The 20298-nt window shown below is 56.5% G+C and overlaps 1 protein-coding gene and 1 long non-coding RNA gene across 2 annotated transcripts; both read right to left on the minus strand.

Annotated features, from left to right (window-relative positions):
- Window positions 1-11704: 11704 nt before the first annotated feature.
- LOC125103164 (uncharacterized) lies at window positions 11705-14571 on the minus strand. The gene is made up of 3 exons (XR_007128301.1): window positions 13213-14571; window positions 12794-13020; window positions 11705-12666 (listed from the first exon to the last, which is right to left on the minus strand). It is a non-coding gene; the product is annotated as an uncharacterized LOC125103164 (long non-coding RNA).
- Window positions 14572-14597: 26 nt separating this feature from the next.
- On the minus strand, window positions 14598-16549 carry GPR31 (G protein-coupled receptor 31). Its single transcript, XM_047735012.1, has one exon. It carries the CDS (start codon window positions 16397-16399, stop codon window positions 15458-15460), a length of 942 nt encoding a protein of 313 aa, XP_047590968.1. The 5' UTR covers window positions 16400-16549; the 3' UTR covers window positions 14598-15457.
- Between the last annotated feature and the right edge of the window lie 3749 nt (window positions 16550-20298).

Below are 20298 nucleotides of genomic sequence, written 5' to 3' on the forward strand. Positions count from 1 at the left end.
AGTTTTAAAATGAGGCCAGAAAAGTATAAGATTTTCAATTCCCTTTAAGATTTCTGACATCATGTGCGAAGTCCAGGAACTCTTGGGGTGTAGGCACAGAGAATCTGGTCTAAATGACTACAGAGGAGATGCTAATCGTATATTAGTGTCTTAGTTTGGGAAGGCACCCTGATGAGGTACCCCAGACCCAGGGCTGGCACCATAGACGCTCACTGTCTTGCAGTCCTGGAGCCTGGAAATCTGCGGTCCAGGTGTGGGCAGGTGTGGGCAGGTGTGAGCAGGTATGGACAGGTGTGAGCAGGTATGGACAGGTGTGGGCAGGTGTGGGCAGGTGTGGCCTCTCTCTGGGCATGCAGACAGCCTCGGTCTCCCTGTGTGCTCACTGGGTTTTCCCTCTCTGCTCCTCTGTGTGTGTGTGTCCTGACCTGCTTATCTTATAAGGACACCCGTCACCCACCCACCTGACCTCATTTTACTGTCATCAGCTCGGTGAAGGCCCCTCTCCAAATACAGTCTCAGGCTGAGGAACAGAAGGCCAGGACGCCAGCATGTGAGTTCGGGGGACACAATCCAGCCCATAACCATGTTTTCTGCAGGGAGAGCAACTTTTCATATTAAAGTTAATTTCAAATACTTGAGAGTTTTATCTTTTTTCCCCAGGTAGTTCCCTTCCTTTCCTATATAAACATATAAGGTGTGTTCCAAATATCCATTTCCACCCCAGTTTCTCAGATTTTCGGATGCACATCCCCATGGAATGAAAGTGAGAAAAGACAGACCACGCCCACTATGGAACCTGCGGGTGACTGAGCCCCAGCACCCTCCCACACCCTGGGGGCAGCACTTTCTCTGGGGAGGGCTCAGTGCCCTGATTTTAGAAGCCGGTCTGCTGGGTCCCAGCCTCAGGGTCCGCGCAGTGCCATGGGGGTTTCCCCAAACCCGCCTCCTCTGGAGGCGTGGGGGGGCGTGGCGTGGCGTGGCGGCAGCTGTGGCAGCAGAAGGCGCTGGTTGTGGTGCCCCTGGGACCCTATTCTACACCCCCCCTCCGCCCCCGTGTGCAAGCAGGGTGCTCCTGCTTCCGAGGTCAGAGTGGCCTCTGCAGCCAGGGATTCTGGGATATCTTGCTACGGTGCCTTCCCAAACTACGCTAATACACAATTAGCATAAACTCCACAGTCATGCAGACTCTCTTCTGGCTCCAGGTAGACAATCCAAGAGGGTTGGGAGGATGCTATCGTCCTCAACTCCAGGCTGTCCTCTTGGTGTAAAGGAGCTGCTCTAGCTCCCCCCATCACATTTCCATCCCAGCCAACAGAAAAAGGAAAAGGGGAAAGCAGGTGGCAGGTGGCCTGGTGTTTCATGGGACAATCTGAAAGTTGTGGAAATCACTTCTTCTCAAACTATTGGCCTTTGCTTAGCTATGGGGCTGCTAGCAGGTAGAAGAAAGCTGGAGAAAAGTCCTCGACTGGCTGTCTGCGTGCCCACCTCCCTGGAAAAACAATGAACACACAGTAATTCTGTTACTATGCGAGACAGGGGCAGGGACGCCAGAAAAGGACCAGCCGGAGAGCAAGGGCAGCTGGACAGCTCACTTGAGGGAGGAAGGGACAGAGGCCGGGCTTCCTGCAGCCACGGCGGGAGTCAGAGCGCAGGGAGAGGTGGGGTCTCCGCTGAGGCCCGTGGTGGAGGACGACAGCCCAGCAGATTCTCTCCCATGTCCCATGGAGGAGCCCCCGGGCATCCGCGCTCTCAGTCCACGGGCTCAGAGCACTGGATTTGGAAAGAGGGTTACTGTTCGAATAAGGACTTTTCATTCCTCTGCCTCCTCTTGAGAGATTAACTGGGTTGAGTTCAACGTGACACTTTGGGATCCTTTTCCCGAGCCTGGCGTGTGGGCAGGGGAACCTTCCAGGACTAAGGCCCCAGGGAGATGGCAGGGCTGCAGCCGGCTCCTCGGCGGGGCGCTGCCGCCCCCTGGTGGCCATATGTGGCATCCGCAGGCCCGCGCAGGCTCAGGACCCTTTGCAGGGTTTCAAGCAGGTGCAGCGAGCCTTTAAAGTTTACACTCAAAAAACAGATAATCACAGAAAATCTGCCCATCAAAAAATGGGCAGGAGACATGAACAGACACTTCTCCAATGAAAACATACAAATGGCCAACAGACACATGAAAAAATGTTCATCATCACTAGCCATCAGGGAGATTCAAATCAAAACCACATAGAAATATCACCTTATACCAGTCAGAATGGTCAAAATTAACAAGACAGGAAACAACAAGTGTTGGAGGGGATGTGGAGAGAGGGGAGCCCTCTTACACTGTTGGTGGGAATGCGAGTTGGTGCAGCCACTTTGGAGAACAGTGTGGAGATTAAGATATTAAAAACTGAGCTTCCCTATGACCCTGCCATTGCACTACTGGGTATTTACCCCAAAGATACAGATGTAGTGAACAGAAGGGCCATCTGTACCCCAATGTTCATAGCAGCAATGGCCACGGTTGCCAAACTGTGGAAAGAACCAAGATGCCCTTCAATGGACGAATGGACAAGGAAGATGTGGTCCATACACACTATGGAGTATGATGCCTCCATCAGAAAGGATGAATACCCAACTTTTGTAGCAACATGGACGGGACTGGAGGAGATGATGCTGAGTGAAATAAGTCAAGCAGAGAGAGTCAATGATCATATGGTTTCACTTACTGTGGAGCATAAGGAATAACACAGAAGACATGCTGAGACGGAGAGGAGAAGTGAGATGGGGGGAATCGGAGTGGGAGAAGAACCATGAGAGACTGTGGACTCTGAGAAACTAACTGAGGGTTCTGTAGGGGAGGAAGGTGGGGGTAGGGCGAGCCAGGTGGTGGGCATTATGGAGGGCACGTATGGCACGGAGCACTGGGTGTGGCGCATAAACACTGAATCTTGGATTACTGAAAAAAATAAAATAAAATGTTTAAATAAATAAATAAAATTACTTCCATGTTATATAAAAATATAGAGACAAATAGATATCTTGGGACATTAATAACTTAAAAAAAGTTCCCATTATGTTATTCCTCTTTTTCCAGTCCTCTGGTTGTCCTTTATTTTAGGATCTAAATTTTTAAGTCCCTGTTATTGCCCATTTGCTTTTTTTAATTTTTTAAATAAACATATAATGTATTATTAGCCCCAGGGGTACAGGTGTGTGGGTCGCCGGGTTGCACAGTTCACAGCACTCACCGTGGCACACACCCTCCCCGAGTCCATAACCCCACCCGCTCCGCTCGGCCCCTCCGCGCCCTGACTAGTCCCCCGTGGCTCCGGGCAATGAGCGGCCGAGTTGCTCGTCTTGCGGGAAACAGTCCCGAAGCGTCCGGTTGGCCTCGGAAACTCAGTCCCGCGAAACCGACCGCAGGCCAGCGGCGCCCTAAGCAACATCCCTGTCCATCCTCCGGCTACTGCGGCCGCGACCGGCGACTCAGCACCAAACGGACGCGCACCGGCCCTCGGCGGACCGGCAAGTCCGCGGCGCCTTCACTTTGCTCGTCGCCAACTGTCTTCCCCCAACTCAGACTCTCGTTCTCCGAAAACTTAAAGCAAAAAAAGGCCTTTAAAGTAATTTTTTCAAGTCCTCGAAAACATAACGTTTACACTCAAAGACAAAGACACCCAGTGGAGAAGAGTGACGGCCGCAACCGGCGACGTCCTGGCGCGGCGCGTCCCTGCGACGCCACCGTGTGTCCCCCGCGCGCGCTTACTCGCGGTGCTCCGTTCCCGGGCCGGCGGGACGCGGCGGGGACGCGGGGGGGGGACGCGGCGGGGACGCGGGGGGGGGACGCGGCGGGGACGCGGGGGGGGGGACGCGGCGGGGACGCGGGGGGGGGACGCGGCGGGGACGCGGGGGGGGGACGCGGCGGGGACGCGGGGGGGGGGACGCGGCGGGGACGCGGGGGGGGGGACGCGGCGGGGACGCGGGGGGACGCGGGGGGGGGACGCGGCGGGGACGCGGGGGGGGGACGCGGCGGGGACGCGGGGGGGGGGGACGCGGCGGGGACGCGGGAGGGGGGACGCGGCGGGGACGCGGGGGGGGGGACGCGGCGGGGACGCGGGGGGACGCGGGGGAGCAGGGCGGACCCTGACGGGCGGCGCCCATAGCGGCCTCCAGGGAAGCGGCCGACTCTGTACGGCGCAGGCGCGTGAGAGCGCCCGCCCCGCCACCGCCCCCGCCCCGCCCCCGCGCTCCCCCCGCCCCGCCCCCGCCCCGCCCCGCCCCGCGCTCCCCCGCCCGCGCCGCCCCCGCCCCGCCGCCGCCCCCGCCCCGCCCCCGCGCTCCCCCCGCCCCGCCCCCGCCCCGCCCCCGCCCCGCCGAAGTAACACCGTAGCTCTGAGGCACGTGAGAGCCTGTAACGCCCCCGCACAACAAGGGGTGCGCTTCCGGGTTGGCGGAAAAGGAACGAAGTAGGCAACGCAGACTCAGTGGAAATGTCCGTCCTGAGGGAAGGAGGCGTGAAAAAGGGGACTCTGGGGAACCTAACAGCGCCCCGTGAGTGCGGACGCGCAGAAACAGGCGACGCGCCTTCGGATCTGCTATTTTTAATAGGAGGACGTTTATTTGCAGTGACTAAATCTATTTTACAGAAAAAAAAATACAAAATGAATAGACCCTTTTACTAGATCCTCTACAATGGGTAGAAAACCCTTGAGATAATTACTAAGATTAAATCTGATTGCTGGATTGCCGCAGTTCACTTCTAAAATTGCCTTTAATACTCATGTAATAGTAGATCGGCTCTTTTTTATTATTTATTTATTTATTTACTTATTTTGTTATGTGACTACCTCTGTTTCGGTTTTCCGGTGTTTGCTTGTTTGTTTTGGTCCTGGTGTATGCATATGTTTTATAAAGGATTTAGAAAATATAGTATCTATACATACTTTAAAGTATATATTTTAGGACACTTTTTAGGTATTCTAAAGTAATAAAAATCGTCTTTTTTTTTTTAAAGGAAGAGATATAATCTCTTACCAGAAATTAATTCTAAAATTCTTAAACTAAACCCTCATTTTGTTAGCTTTCTTAATTCTGGGGCTATCTGGTTTGTTGTCCCCCAGTTGTTTGGACAACAGAGGAGTAGCGTGGCGTTTGGGCGAGTCTCCATGCATGGAGGATCCTAGGGCTCCTGGTCTGTGCAGTGTGATGGGAGATGTACGCGGGACCCCTCTGGAGAGCCCTTGTCAAAGGTTGCCAGTGCCACGGAGGAAGGGGGACTCAGGAGCCTAGCCTCAGTTTTGGGAAGAGCCTCTCAAAGGAGCCGTCCCTCAGTCATGTGGAGAGGGTCACGCAGTGGCCACCAGCAAGTCCAGGATCGGGGTCTCTGGGGTCTCAACTATGGAAATGTGCATGACCTTGATAGTCTGTCATCAGCTGTTGGTCCCTTCCCATCGAAGCTCTCTGTGGGCTACAGGTGACGTATCCCTGTGGCACACACCACACACCCCACCGCCTTCAGCCAGCTGACTCTGTTCTAGCCAGAGATACTGGGTACCAGTGTGGGCATCATCCTGGGTGACCTGGGAGCGGCAGAAGTCCCACTGGCCGGTGCATCCCTCCGCGCTCCAATGTGAGCAAGACATTAACCGTGTCTGAGCCAACCTGCCTTTTATTGTTACTATTACAGGGCGTAGCCCGTCCAAGTGGCACATCACCCAGGCCTGGCGGTCCCCCTCCCCCAAAGGGCGCTTCCCACCCCACAGGCTCCACCTTCCTCCCCTGCTCTCCTCCCCCGCTCTCCTCCCCCGCTCTCCTCCCCCTCCCAACCTTGGCGGGGCAGAGCCCCCGAGGGCCTTGTGGACAGAGAGAGCCCTGCCATTTTCCACAAAGGGGGCAAAGACGTCTGCAGTGGGTTGATTATTGGTCTGAGAGCTTCTCCCCTGTATCCCATAGCTGCCCCTGGTCACGGCCCCTCGTGGGTCTCGCACACTCCTGACCCTCTGGTTTTAAAGCCGTGGTTAGTAATAATAATAAGCCAAGCACAGACGTGGGACACCTGTTTTGAATGCCATATTTCACAGAGAAGTGGCTTGGTAGGTTTGATGTGGCTTCCTGCTCTCCCCTGGACACCCCCCCTTGGGTGCTAAAGAATCGGTATCTGCCAACTGAAGGACACGCTTGGGCCAGCCACTCACCAGGCAGCTCCAGCACCCTGGGCTTCTCCGGGCTGTTGACGGTCTCTATGGTTACGAAGGCAGCCAGCAGCTCTCCAGGGGATGTGGAGCGGGGTGGGCACAACCTCCAGTGCCTGGGAAGCCCCTTCCCACCAGGAGATGCAAAGCTGAGGTCTGAACGATATCGGGGGTCCTGATTGTACGGGCCGCGTGCCCCCCCACCGAGGATGGCAGACTCAGTCTCCCTCTCTGCTCATGACCCTCTTTTTTTTTTCTTCCCCCCAGGATTTTATTTATTTGTCAGAAAGACAGAGAGAGAGAGAGAGAGAGCGCGCGCACAAGCAAGGGGCAGGGGCAGGGGCAGAGGGAGAGGGAGAAGCAGACTCACTTCTGAGCAGGGAGCCCAACATGGAACTTGATCTCAGGACCTTGAGATCATGACCTGAGCCAAAGGCAGAGGCTTCACTGACTGAGCCACCCAGGCGCCCCTCCTCTTCGTTTTCATCGTCACTCCTCACCACTTAAATGTCAAGTGGGGAATTTAATTCTCAGATAATGAGATTACTAAGTCAGCACAGCTTACAGGGAATGGCACTAGGCCATTTTCACAGTTTCCTCCCCTTATCTGCAGAGTGTTTGCTTTTGTATAACAGAAGTAAGCAGTGCGTTTTTCTAGACAGCTCGCTCTTAAATTTTTTTATGCTGGTTTTTGAAGTCAAAGAAATGCCATGTTTTGGAATCAAACAAAAGCTTTAATAGCTTCTCGTGTGTTGTGGGTAAGATAACATAATCGCGGGAGCGTCCCGGGTTATGAATTCTACTAACGGGTTTGTTATGCAACTCATCGGTCTTCAATCTCAGAAGTGTGATCGCGCCCGGGTTCTAGTGAAAATGAGAACGATGATTCATGAAAGGGTTGGGGAGTTTCCTCCATCTGAGAGCCGCTGGCATGCTAGCAACCAGAGCCCACATCTCACGCCCTCCCCGGAGCCACGCTCCCGGCGGCCTCGAGGAATCGTTTCCCAGAGACACGTTCATCTTCTCTAGAACGTGTGCCGCGCTGGCACCCCGGCCTCCCGCTCAGGCTCACAGGGGGTCCCTGCTGCCTGTGCTTTTTAAGTTTAGAAATGTTTCTAACTTTTAAATATGCCTTTGGTGTGTTTTAACTGAAAAAAGCGCTGAGCTCAGACTTGGTGGTTCTCTCTCACGCGGGTGTGAAATGAGGGGAGGCTCGTGGGGAGGTTTGGCTCTTTTTCTTGCTCTGGCAGGATCTGAAAAGCTTCATACGAATGTGCTGGTCACAGAGCAGAGGGAGCTTCAGGCCCAAGGTTGAAAACAAAGACGCATCCGTGTCAGTTTCTGTGTTTAGCGGTGCTGGACGAGCCGTGGCCTCACCTAGCGTAGTGTGACCGTGGCATGAGGACCACTGGCTTGATGATGAAGAGAAACCAGATGGTGAGCTCTGGGGACTGGGGACTGTCCTAAAGCCGGTACAGGTATATGGATGTCAGCGGGGAGCTGGAGGTGACCATAGCTGAAACAAAGGGACAGAGTGAACCCGAAGCTCTGTGCTGACAGATGTCACTAAGATCGCTGCTCCATTCCGTGGGAGTGTGGGGCAGCGGGGTGGAGAGTCCGTCTTCCTTCTGTCCCTCAGGGCTGCAGACTATGCCGGAGCCTGCAGGAGATGGGTACGCAGACCCGGGGGTGGGTGTTTACTTCAAGGATGTGGCTCGCGCGTCGCTGTGGGACGGGCAAGTCTGAAGCTCAGCGGGCAGGCTGCAAGTTCCAATCCCAGTCTCGAGGCACCTTCAGAGTTCGGGCTCTTAAGACCCTCACCTGATTGGATGAGGCCCACCACATTCATGAGGCCCATATTCTTTACTCTTGGACACCTTACTGCAGATGTTAGCAGCACCCACTGAGCACCTTCACATAACACCGGGCTAGCATCTGACGAAACACTGACCACCATGGTTGGCCAAGTGGACCAAGAAAGTCAGCCACCACGCTTACCGAGCAAAGGACACTGGGAAACTGTTTGAAACACAGCGCAGTGTAGAAGAGGGACCACAGGGCAGGCATCCTTGGGCACCGGAAGGACACACGCCAGTGGACATGGGACAGGTACGCACACTCCACTTCGTGGGCCCAGCCGCACCCCTGCTGACGGACGCGTGGGGAATTAGTGTCCAAGCCCGGTAGATCTTCCGGTTTTCAAGAAGAGCTGGAAATCCAGACTTTTAAAAATGTGCTGTTGCTGTTCCAACTACACACAATATGAAAATGTAAAAATACCTTTTGAGCCAATGAAAATCTGTCTGTAGGCTGAAACGTGGCCTTGGGAAGCTGGTTACAGTCATTTACCAGTCCCCACCCGGGACCCCCCTGCCCCCACTGCTAGATCTGGGGGTGATGCCTGTGTAGGGACCCTCTGAGGTGTGGGTCTGCTGCTTCTCTCTTCCTCTGCCCCGCACGGTCACCCGCCACACATGCTGGCTGGCCCCTGCTTGGAGCCTGTCTGCAGGGGCTGCGGGATCTGAGGGGCACCGGGCTGCCCCCTGTGCCGTCCCCTGTACCGTCCCCTGCATCAGTCTCCCCCGCGTGCTTGTTCTCAGAAGCTGCTGCCACACCAAGTGGGGATGGTGGCAGGAACATCATGGCTCAGTTCCCCGGATTCAAAGTGACCCGTCAGGGCCAACCGTCCTTTGTGAGTGAAAATGCAGAAAGCATTCTGTCTCCTTCCCCGGATGGACTGACAGAGGGAAGATTCCCGGGTGTTCTCCGCGGCCACAGTCTGGGGCCAGGAGCACTCCTGGGGAGGCGGGCCTGCGGGGCAGCTTGGAAATGCCGCCCCTTGATCTCCCCAGCCAGCGGGAGAGAGGCCGGAACACCTGGGGTGTGGGAGGGAAGGACGGATAGATGGACAGAAGGAAGGAAGGGAATTGGTAACTGGGATGCTCATGACACTGGGAACCCAGCCTCTTGCCCCAATTCCCACTGTGCTGTATTCAGTCAGTTTAACTTAAAAAGTAAGAATATAGTTTGGAGGGGTGCCTGGGGGGCTCAGCCGGTGAAGCGGCTGCCTTCAGCTCGGGTCATGATCTCTGGGTCCTGGGATCAAGCCCCGCATCGGGCTCCCTACTCAGCGGGGAGCCTGCTTCTCCCTCTGCCTCTGCTGCTCCCCCTGCTTGTGCGCTCTCTCTCTCCCCCTCACTCCCTGTCAAATACATAAACAAAATCTTTAAAAAAAATAAAAAAGAATATAGTTTGGGCCAAATATTCCTGCTGCTATCCTTGACTAGGACACTAAAAAGCCATTTCATGTTGTGGCGTACTTTGTGAACACAGTACAGGAGAGGGAAGCCGTGGAGCCGGGCTCGGTTAGCGTCTCTGGTGTTTCTAAGTTTTCTTTTCACCTCATCGTCTTAGTACTATTGAATTCTAAGTCAGCTTATTCCCTCCCGGGGACATGCTGCCGTCTCCCGCGGTCCTCGCAGGCAGGCGGAATGAGGCAGCCAGCTGTGGGAAGGACTCCAGGTTCCAGAAGGCTGGGACAGGGAGCCCTGAGCGGGCAGAGAAGGAAGGGGCTTGCTTGGGGCCCGGAGGCTGTCCTCCCGTCTGTAGGCAGGAGAGCCGCCAGCATGAGGCTCCCCCCTGGCTGCACGTGAGCAGCCCAAGAGGAGGAGCTGGGGTTTCATCCCGGAGTGTCCTGCTCCCTCAGGCCCCAGTCCCCGAGCGCATCCCTGTCGGTTCCTTAGAAATCCAGGGGCTTGCCTCCCGCTGTCCTCTGGTGACCAAAGCTCATCGCTCAAAGCCTCTCTCGGTTTCCTCCGGGTCCGCGGATCAGGCTGGCTTCTCCCGAGCCTTTGCCCACAGGGTGCACACACAGCTTTGTTAGTGACAAGTGGGTGCTCGGGGCCTCTGCGGGGGGCCCAGGTCCAGGTGTCCTCCCCTTGCCCAGCTCGGCCTTCTCTCTCCCTACTTTCTCCGCCTGAACCTTCAGGGAATTCTGCACTGCCTCAGCGCATCTGGGCCTGCCCGCAGGGGGACACCGGGGACAGTGGAGGACCACAGCTCGCAGGGACTGATGCCAGCTCACAAGGGGACACAAGGGGGTACAGCGGGGCCGCACTGGCGAATCAGTTGTGGAATGTTCTGCAATCGCGAGCCCGCGGTACTTAACAAATGCCGCGTCTCTCCTCCCAGACGGCCGGTTAGCGGGACGCTCCGGGGAGGAGAAAAATCAAAATACAAGTAAGCAATGAAAGCCCAAGGGGAAGGCATGACACCGAGAAGGTCCTGGAACACCATCACCCCCGACCTTTGCCGGACGCCCAGGCTCCCGTCACCGTCTGGCCCACCGCTGACCTGCCCTCCCGCCACACTGCCGACCGTGGGGCGCGGCTTGCTCAGCTGCAAACGGGGAATCAGGACTTGCCTTGCCGACCCCCAGGTCTTGCAAACGGAAAGGGGTTATTATTGCGACTCTGCGGGTGCGTTTACTATTTTGGGCCGCAGGGTGTTTCGGAAGCACAGAGCGCGCTTGTCTGCAGTGTAGACGGTCTACACCCTCACACACCGTGTGTGAAGGAGGGGAGCTGGAGCCGCCGGGGTCGTACAGGAGGGGCATCGCTGGGGCCTGGCTTGGAAGGCCGCAGCCGGATGCCGCGGGCACAGGGGGAGCGGTGCCGGGCCGTCTGCAGGGAGCCCAGGGCAAGGAGTTGGTGCTGGGGGCCGCTCAGCAGCGCTGGGGCGCGCGGAAGGGCCTGGGCTCCGTGGCCTCTCCATCCAGGCGAGGGCTGCTCTGACCGAATTCACAGGGGCGGTCCTGTGGCCGGTGCGTTCGTTGGGAAGGCTGCGGTGTGAGATCCCAGGCCCCCAGCGAGCCCCGCGCAGGCCTGGCTGTCGTGCGCGCACGCGGGGCAGGGTTTCCTGTTGGTCTCTGAGGTTCAGGGATTCTTCTGGTCAGAGGTACGCGTCCGCTCCGCACCCCGAGGCTGGAGCTGAGGCACCTGCCCCAGAAACAGGTGCCAGGGTGGAGGGGGCGGCGCCGGGACCCTGAGCGTGCGGGTGGGGCTGTGCAGTGGAGAAGCCACGTGCGGACAGCGGTGGCGAATCCTCCGGGAGTGGCCGATAGACACGCACACGATCCCACGGTCGCCCTGGAGCCTACGCACTCGGAGGGGCTGGAGGCGGGTCTTGCGGGGACGTGCGCACCCGCGGTCACAGCAGCACCGCGCAGGGCCCAGAGGTGGAAGCAACGCAGGCCGCACCCACGAGCAGACCACCCCATCCACCGCAGCGAGGAAGGAAATCTGACCCGCGCTGTGGCCTGGGAGCGCGTGCGCCGGGGAAGTGAGCCCGCAGCAGAAAGACAGAGTTGTGTCCTAGCTCGCTTGCTCTGCTCGGGGCCCTGCGGGGCTGTCCCCAGAGACGGAAAGGGGGAGGCGGGGGTGGGGGGGGCTGGGGGGGAGGTGCGGGGGGGGACGGTGTGCAGCAGAGGCTGGGCGGGGGTGGGGCTTACGGCTGGATGGGTCAGAGCGCCTGCTGGGGAAGATGGAAAGTTCTAGAGATGGACGGTGGTGATGGCTGCACCTCAGTGTGAATATCCTTGCTGTCCCTGCACCGTGACAAGACGGTTAAGATGGCAAATCTCACATGATGTACAACATACAGAGGGGGGCGTGCAAGGCTGGCGGTTTCGGGGAGTCCACAAACACTGGTGGTGTATTCTAGGAGTCTCTGACAGTCGCTGACCCAACCCGCAGGGAGATACGCAGTTCATGATCCCGAGCCCTAAATAAATCACAGTCTGACTCAGTGGCAGAGGTGACTGTGGAAGTGCAGAGGACAAGCTTTCTCCAGTCGTCATGTTTTCATCTGTATTAGTGTCTTCCTAGAATACCCTTTAAAGATATTTTAAGTTTGCCCGTGGATCCAGAATTCCAAAGTATATTTTAATAAAGCCCATTAGATGATTAAGAAAGTTAATTTGTTAACTTTAAATCAGGTTAATTTGTTCATGTGTTTATTATTGATTCCACAAACATAGTCCGTGTCTGCCGTGTGCCAGGCCCTGTGCCCAGTGCTGAGGACACAAAGATAAGTGGACAGTTTCCAAGCTTCAGGGAGGGGATGAGGAGGGGAAAGCAGGTGTGAGCACCAGCGGGTGGCCTGCAGGGTGGGGAGGGGCGGGTAATGTGTGGGGTGCTGGGGGGTGTGGTCAGGGGCTTTAGGAAGGGTCCGACTCAGGGGACGGACCAGGAAGGGTGGGTGGGAGTAAGGCAGAGCTCCGAGTATTCCCGAACCTGGGGGGCTTTGTTTAGCCAAAGAGGGATCCGTGGCCCACTGGATTTTAGGGGAAAAAATGACGTTGAGAGAATTTGGAAACACTGATAGTCCCTTCTGAGTAGGGAAAGAAACCCATCGCTCAGACTGGAACTGGGGCTGCTGGCCATCCTTCCGGACAACGCTGAGATTTGCCAGACTCACAGACGAGACCGTGCACCTGCTGCATTAGAAGAAGCGAGTCAAGGGAGAAAAGAAAGTAAAACTCGCTGCTGACAGCAAAGTCACTGTGGTTCTGGGGCCCCTCGTTTGCTGCCCGCCCACACTTTCCTTCTGACTCATTTCCTTACTCAGAGAAAACAGTTTGGAGAAGGACAAGATCCCCCCTCCTCCCCGTATGTCTTCAAGAAGACAACTTTCTGAGGCTTCTGTGAGGGGAGTGACAGGACATGATCCCAGGGAATCGTCCTTAGAGGGGGGGTCACTGGACCCGGAACCTGACGACAGACAGAGACGTTGTCCCCTCCCAGAGATGTGTGGAATCACGCTCGGGGCCGACGGAAGCCTCACAGAAGATCTGGAAAGGACATACCAGAAAGAAAGAATCCTAGTAAACCTTTGAGTTAGCAGAATATTGCGACCTCCAGGTCACTGACCGCCTGTCCCGCTTCAGGCCCCGTGTTGGCGGTGCACAGGCAAATTGCTGTGTCCCCAAAGGGCACACTGTCTGCTCAGGGATTAAAGAAAGTCGAGGGACTAGACCGGTCACCTGAAAACGGCAGCGTCATACCCGAACGGGAGGCTGAGGCTCGCCAGGCTCCGTGCTCAATGGCTCATACATGATCTTCCTCACCCGGTATAATAATCCCACAGGCCGGGTGCTGTCACCCCCGTTTCACAGACCAGGGAAGTTCAGAGCAGCTGCATGGTTTGTCCCAGGTCTCAAAGCTCAGAGTGGCAGAGCGGGGAGCCGACCCAAGGGCCCTGACCATGGCTACTCACCCCGGGCAGACGGCCCCGGCTGCTCACCCCCCAGACTGACCGAGTCAGAAAGTTGAGTTTGACCAAAGCCTCAGGGTGTTCTGAGAGATCCTGGGTCCCCCACCTGCCGGTGGGCAGGAGCAGAGAGGAGGAGGGCCAGCGCTCTGCTGGCATAAGGCCCCCCGTCGCCTGGCTAATGAGCAGGGACTGGGGGGAGGGAGTGCAGCCCACGGCTAAGCTCCTGGACAAAGCTGGCTCGCCTGGCAAGGAGCCCGGAGACAGCCCTGCTGGGAAGGTTCGGCAGAGCCTGGCACTGGGCCGGGAGCCTGTTCAGGCGGCCGGCGTGGGCAGGGCCGCAGCGAGGTCTCCGGCAGGCTCTGTGGCCTCATAGCCTGATTTACCCGAGCAGAGGGCACCAGCTCTCAGTGTCTGTCTTCGGTGAAACGGTTAAGAAACATCTGGACAGATTACGGGGGATCGAGTGAAGAAAGCCTGTGGGGAGTTTATCATGACATGGAAAAGGGTTACGTTAAACACTAGATTTTTAACAAGTAGCGTCATGTGGGACGGCGCGTGCCCTGAGCCCACGGCAAGAATACGGACGCGATGTAGACGGTGTTGAGGGCAGAGAACTTTATCCGAAGCTCCCGCATGATTGTCCGGCTGCAGCTGCAGGCCGTCGCTTGACGTCCACTCACTGGAGGGGACTTGACGCCAGCCAGCAGCAGCCAGGCTCACGAAGCAGGTTCGCTGCTCTCTGGGGACCGTGTTCGGCAGAGCACAGCAGCGGGGACCCGCTCGCGTCGTAACTTTGCTTCCGAACAAGCGAACAAGCAGGAGGGAGCGTTGCCGTTTCTTCTGGCCTCAGGCACCATGTTTCACCCTGTTTATTACCAAGGTCATGGGGCGGCCCGGGGAAAGGCGGGGTCTGTCCGCGTGGACGAGGCAGGTGCAGGTCCCGGGAAGGCCATGGGCTGGGCCTCCTCACACACTAGACCTGTCCTTCCGCTAAGCATCTTGGGGCGCCCCTTCTGGGGCCAGGTTTGAACAGAGAACAGGACAAAGCAGTCAGGAAGGAGACTTTCAAACTGTTGTCACCCTCGTGAGCTCCCGTTGTGGGGCATCGTTTAAGAGCATGACATGAGACCATGCGGCCGTGGCAGGAGAGCCGGGGCTGGGCTCAGGTGGGCCCCCGGCCCTGCCTGGCCTCCCAGGACTGGGCAGGTCCCCGGGGACCCCTCTGTGGCAGGTGGGCCCCGCCGTCAGGTGGAAAGCCCCGATTCACGTGCAGTTTGGTGCCTGGCACTGTGCATTTCTCTGCGAGGCATTAACTACGGTGACTTCTTGGAGCCAGGAAGCCGAGCGAGTTTCAAAAGCATCTAGACATTCAGACCTCAAGAGAGACATTCTCAGCAGTTTTGAGAAATTTAGTAGGAAGGTGTTTCTTATAATAGACTAGGGAACTGTGCTGTCTCCGGCATCATGTACCGTCTATGCAGACGAAGCGAAGTGTTACAGACTAGAAACACTATGTGCCAGGCAGAGCCGAGCGGGGATCCCCGTGAGGTGCGCACCCCCGAACGTGGCCTCGAGCCCCGCCTGCCACTTTCCCGGGTCGGCCAGCGCAGGTCTGTGCAGTGGCAGGGGGAGCAGACTCCCGGGACAGTGAAAGCGGACGACTCACCGAGACCAGACAGAGTGAGGGTAGCACGGCTCAGCCTCCCTGGTCCCGTGACGGACCCACGAGAACACCTCCCATGAGAACGTGGCCGCAGCCTGCTTCCAGGTCAGCATTGTCGTGGCTGGAAAGGAGCTCCACTTGCTTCTCTGCTCTGCCGTCTGATGGAGCAGAAGAGCAGAAGGAAATCCCGCAGACCGCGTGGGTCCAAGCTTGGCCCCAGGGGTGCCGACGCGTGGGTCCTGCTCCTTGGGGCGCGGCCTCAGTTTCCTCTCCCCGCAACCCTCAGTGCTGGTCGTCAGCGCTCAGATCCCCGCCCTTCCCGTGCCCCCGGGGCCCAGACGGCTGGCCGGCCTCAGGAGTAGGAGTCTCTGATGTCCCCCGGGGCCTCGGTTTCCCTGCCTCGGCCTCTGAGGGTGTTGAAGACCCTGCGGTAGGAGCATCTGAAGGCGGGGTTGGAGAAGCAGTACAGCACCGGGTTCAGCACGCTCTGCAGGTAGCTGAGGCCATTGGCCACGTCGGACACGTGCACCATCGCTCCTAGGACCCCGCAGCCGCCCGTGCCCCGGAAGACGGCCACCAGGACGCGGGCCAGGAAGGTGGGCAGGAAGCACAGTGCAAACAGGACCAAGGCCACCGTCACCAGCGCCCGGGCCCGCTGCAGCTTGGGCTGTCTGTCTGGCTCTCGCAGGCGCCTCTGGAGGGTCCTGATGACCCCGGCGTTGCAGAACAGGATGAGGCCGAAGGGGAGGATAAACTGCAGGAAGGACAGGGCTTCCTGCCAGAGCAGGCTCAAGGTCGCGCCTCCCCGGGGCTCCGGACCAGGGCACGCGGCCTCCGAGACGAACAGGCTCTGGTGGGTGAGGCCGAGCAGCAGCAGCCACACGAAGCCCGACACCCCCCAGGCCGCCCGCGGGGACAGGACGTTGACCTTCAGCCGAGGGTGGACCACCCGGAAGTAGCGGTCCAGAGCCACGGCCGCGAGGAAGGCGACGCCCACCCCGCGGCTGAGGACGTGCAGGAAGAGCAGGGTTTGGCACGACGCGCGTCCCCAGGGCCAGGTCTTCCGTCTCAGGTAGAAGGCGGCGTGGAAGGGCTGGCAGAAGGTCAGCAGGAGGTCGGCGGCGACCAGGTTGAGCAGGTAGACGGCGTAGGGCTTCCACACCTTCAGGCGGAAGCAGAAGGTCCACAGCGCCACGGCGTTGCCCAGGAGGCCCGGCGCGCACTCCAGCACGAGCAGCGCGCCCACGGTCACCTCCACGGCCGCGCTGGGCGCCGAGCAGTTGGCGGCGGGCATGGCGATGGCGAGGCCCCGCCGCTGGATCCCGCCTGAGAGCCCGGGCTCCGGGGAGCCTCCTTCCCACGAAATGAGAGAAACGCGCCTTTTCCCGCCCCAGGGTATCTGTATGAGTTCTGCATTTTCTCAGCAAGAAAAAGTACTGAACCAGCATTAGGGTGAAGTCAAAAGCAAACTAAAATTTGTTTGGGAAAAGAGGATCAGAGAGGAGGGAAAAAACCCTTGCAGTTTTGTTCTGTTTTGTTTTGTCCTGAAAAGGGGAAACTGTGTTTCACTTGATTTCATCCGGCATTTCGCTGAGCGCCGATGTCCGGGATGTCTGGGGAGCACAGGGACGCATCCGCGGCTGCTGCCCGTGGAGCCTGAGTGGCTTCCACACGCCTCGTCGTCTCATCCTTACACGGGTAGATCAGGATGGAAACCAAAGACTTCTCTAGCTTGCATATGCCTCGTGGGGAAGCCCCAGAGGAGGGACACTTACTGAAGCTCTCCTGCGTGGGCTCCGTTTCACACATGGGCACCCAGACCTGGTCCTGGGCATCGCAGAAGACGCTCTGGGTGGCCCGGTCTTCTCACTCACGGATGCCCACTTTCCAATTGTCCTTTTATTTTGTCCGGTTTTATTTTCTGTTGAGGAGCTTCCCCTCCCTCCTATGAGACCTGGATTAGGATCTAGACCTGTCAGCCTCCATTGGCCTTGAGAGAAATGAAGTTGATGACTGGCCAAGATGCATAGATTCCACCAGAAAGTCAAGGTCATGAGATACAAGATGAATTCAGTCATCCCTTCCCATGGTGGACCATGCTTGACCTCGGTTCTGTCCCATTCTTGACCCTGACTCTCCTGGGTCCTGAGCCCCTGTTGACCCTCACCCACCTGGGTCCTGACTCACCAGTGAGCCCTACTCACCTGGGTCCTGACCCACCGTTCAGCCTCACTTATCTTGGTTCTGTTTAGTGTGGTTTGAGCTCTGGAGACAAGTATTTTTTCATTCCACCTCTGGTTTCTGCACTTAGTGGCAGTGTGATTTGGGGGAACCAAAGGAACGCCTGTGTTCCAGCGTCTTGAGTGAGAAGTGAAGGTGACAGCCCCTTGCAGGGTCACGCGTGTCTGAGATTCTGTTACAAATACAGTCCTGCACGCCGCACCCTGGTGTGCTGGGGCACTTTCAGCTGCCATTGTTGACGTCCGTGTGACGGCAATAAAACTCCTTCCGCTCCCAGCATCGAGCTTCCTTCTGCGCCCGTCATCAAGGGTGCTCCGATGTCTTCCCTTCGGATACCAGATTTTAGACCTAGAAACGTCTCAGCAGTAATAGCTACTAAGGTTTGCTGCATGTTTGTCTGGTGTGTGGCTCTCCACGCGCTCGCCCATGCTATCGCGGGGCACAGGCAGCAGTGAAGGGAAGTAGGTCAGTGTTAAGCTCTGTGTTGTGCATGAAGAAATGGAGGCCCAGAGAGGTTCGTTCTTTGCTCAAGGTCACAGTTCAGCAAATGGCAGGAGCAGGATCCTCTCAGCCCCGAGTCCAACCAGAGCTGGGGGTCTTGACTGCACAGCTCTGCTGCCTCCCAGTTAGCCACAGTTCCCTTCTGTGTCATAAAAAGGCCGCATCTCCAGAACCCCACCAGAGTCATTGATTTACCTGATTTCAGGTGATTTGACCCAGAGTTTTCCTTTCCAGCTGGACCCCCGGCCTACACATTGCCCACCTCTGCATCAGGCAGGCTCACCTGTCTCTCTGTTTTCTAAGAAGGTACCTGTGGAGAGTCGTCCAAACATCCAGACTGTGGGAGTGTCCCAATGGCACCACCGTGGCGATGCCTTCTGTGGACAGGGACTCGCCAGCGGCACACTCACTGTGGACAGCTTCAGCCAGCTCCCGGGGAGGGTCGCCGGAGGCCATCTGCCTCATCTCTGCGACCGCTGTCGGCACAGGAGGACGCCCAGGAAGCTGGCAGCTAACTCTTCAGGGACACAAGTGACTCAGATGTGTTCCTCACAACACGTTGAAGACACTGACAGACTTTCAGAGCTACCCTGTAACTGCGGACTTCAGCGTGTGCCAAACACCTTCTAAATCATAGATAGCCCAGCTCATTAGACAACACAAAAATTAATAATTATTACATATTTTTGTTTTTAAATATGGGAAATAAAAATAACAGAATTTAAAATTCTACTTCTTTTTCTCAGTACTCATTTATCTTCCTTATTTCTAAGAGACTGAATTGTTCTTTACTTCCTGTCTTTTAAAGGTACACTATATCAGCTTCTCCCTTGGGGATCTTGTCTTATTAAATCTTATTATCCCCAGGAACTCTATTTTCAATCACTATTACTATTTCTTCAATGTTCTTCTCATTAAGGAAGCTTCCCTCTTCTCAAAGAGAAGTTTTTATGTATGCTTTACTTACACGCCTGTTCCTAAATTTAAATGAAAATGGAATCTTCAAATTGTGGTTGTGCTTCAAACCAGCACACCCTTTAATTCTCCTTTTCCTTTCCAGTTTTTCTTTTATGTCTGAGGATAAGCAGATGGAAGACTAAATTAGATTTTCCTGTCAGTCGCTTCGAGGTTAGCCAATGGCAGGGTTTGAAGGGACAGTCCCTACAAGACCACTTCTTCTCAAACACGACTGTTAAGTCAGGGGTCTCCAACACCACCCCCAGTTTTGATGATTCTCTAGAAGGACCCGAGAACTCACTGGACATTATTTTGTTCAGAGTTTCAGAGTTTCATTTTATTATAGAAAAAGCATAGATTGGAATCCACTGAGGGATGGAGAAGGTGCATGGGACAGAGTCTAGGAAAGTAATAAGTGTGGAGCTTCCTTTGTCCTGTCGTGGATTAGGGATGGAGTGACATTCTCAGTATCCAATCAAGCATTGTCAGCGGGGGGAGCTGCAGCCTTGGCATCCAAAGGCCTCGTCGAGGTCCGTCCCATCAGGGCGGCCGAGCTTCCATGTGGCCTGTCCTAGGCTCCTTCTGTCCTGGAGGGCCGGCTGGTTTGTGTGACCCAGAGCCCCGAGCCTCATCACAGTGTTACCATCTGGCTGGCCCAAAGCCCCCAGGGAAATCATATCTCCATCAAGCATGACCTTCCAAGGGCTCAGAGATGATCTCCTGGCTGCTGAGACCAAAGGTCAACACCTCTTTTTGGGCAAAGTTAAATACTTTATTAGACACTTTTTTAAAAAAAATTTTTAGAACATATCAAGCATTGTTCCTTTTGTGCTGGGGATACAAATACTTACGATGTTCAAAATCTTTCCTGACTTTGAGGACTTATCTTCCAGCAGGAAAGGCCAAGGAATACACACAGATCTGTGAGGAACGCGTGATAAAATTCAGTAACAGGTACGACTGAAACGGGATGGGGATAGGGTTGTCAGGGATGCGGGACGCGCCCATGGCTGGGGGCGCCCAGTCCCGACTCGCTGACGGCACGTTGTTTCCTCGGCCCGGGCTGCTGGCTGTCCTACGGATTTCACAAGTTCACTGCGTCCCACTTTCCTTTCTCGGGGCCGTACCCGACTGCCCAGCCCCACGACCCTGCTTCTCCCCGTCCTAAGGAATTCCTGCTTTACCCCAGCGGGGCAAGACTCCCGGTCTAAGACTCGGTGACTCTTCACGTCTCTTACTGTCACCTCAGACTCTGGGAGGCTGAGCCTTCGGGGACAGGAGCAACGGTCATTTCCGAGAAAAGTGGTCATGTTTTAGAAAAAGGAGCTGGGAGTGCAGCCTTGGAGGGAGGAAGTCATGTGACTGTGGCCAAGTCCTGTGATGGTCCCGAGCGCACGTCTGAATTTAGGGTGTGGGTAAGAGAATTTCGGCGACCTCAGAATATCCCTGCGACGCACATGCCAGCAACGGAATGAACGGTGAGTGTTACCAGTG

The sequence above is a fragment of the Lutra lutra genome, chromosome 6 (assembly GCF_902655055.1).
Source record: "Lutra lutra chromosome 6, mLutLut1.2, whole genome shotgun sequence".
NCBI classification, from domain to species: Eukaryota; Metazoa; Chordata; class Mammalia; order Carnivora; family Mustelidae; genus Lutra; species Lutra lutra.

Coding starts and splice junctions, on each gene's coding strand:
- GPR31 (XM_047735012.1), bottom strand. CDS start 16,399: ATGCCCGCCGCCAACTGCTCGGCGCCCAGCGCGGCCGTGGAGGTGACC.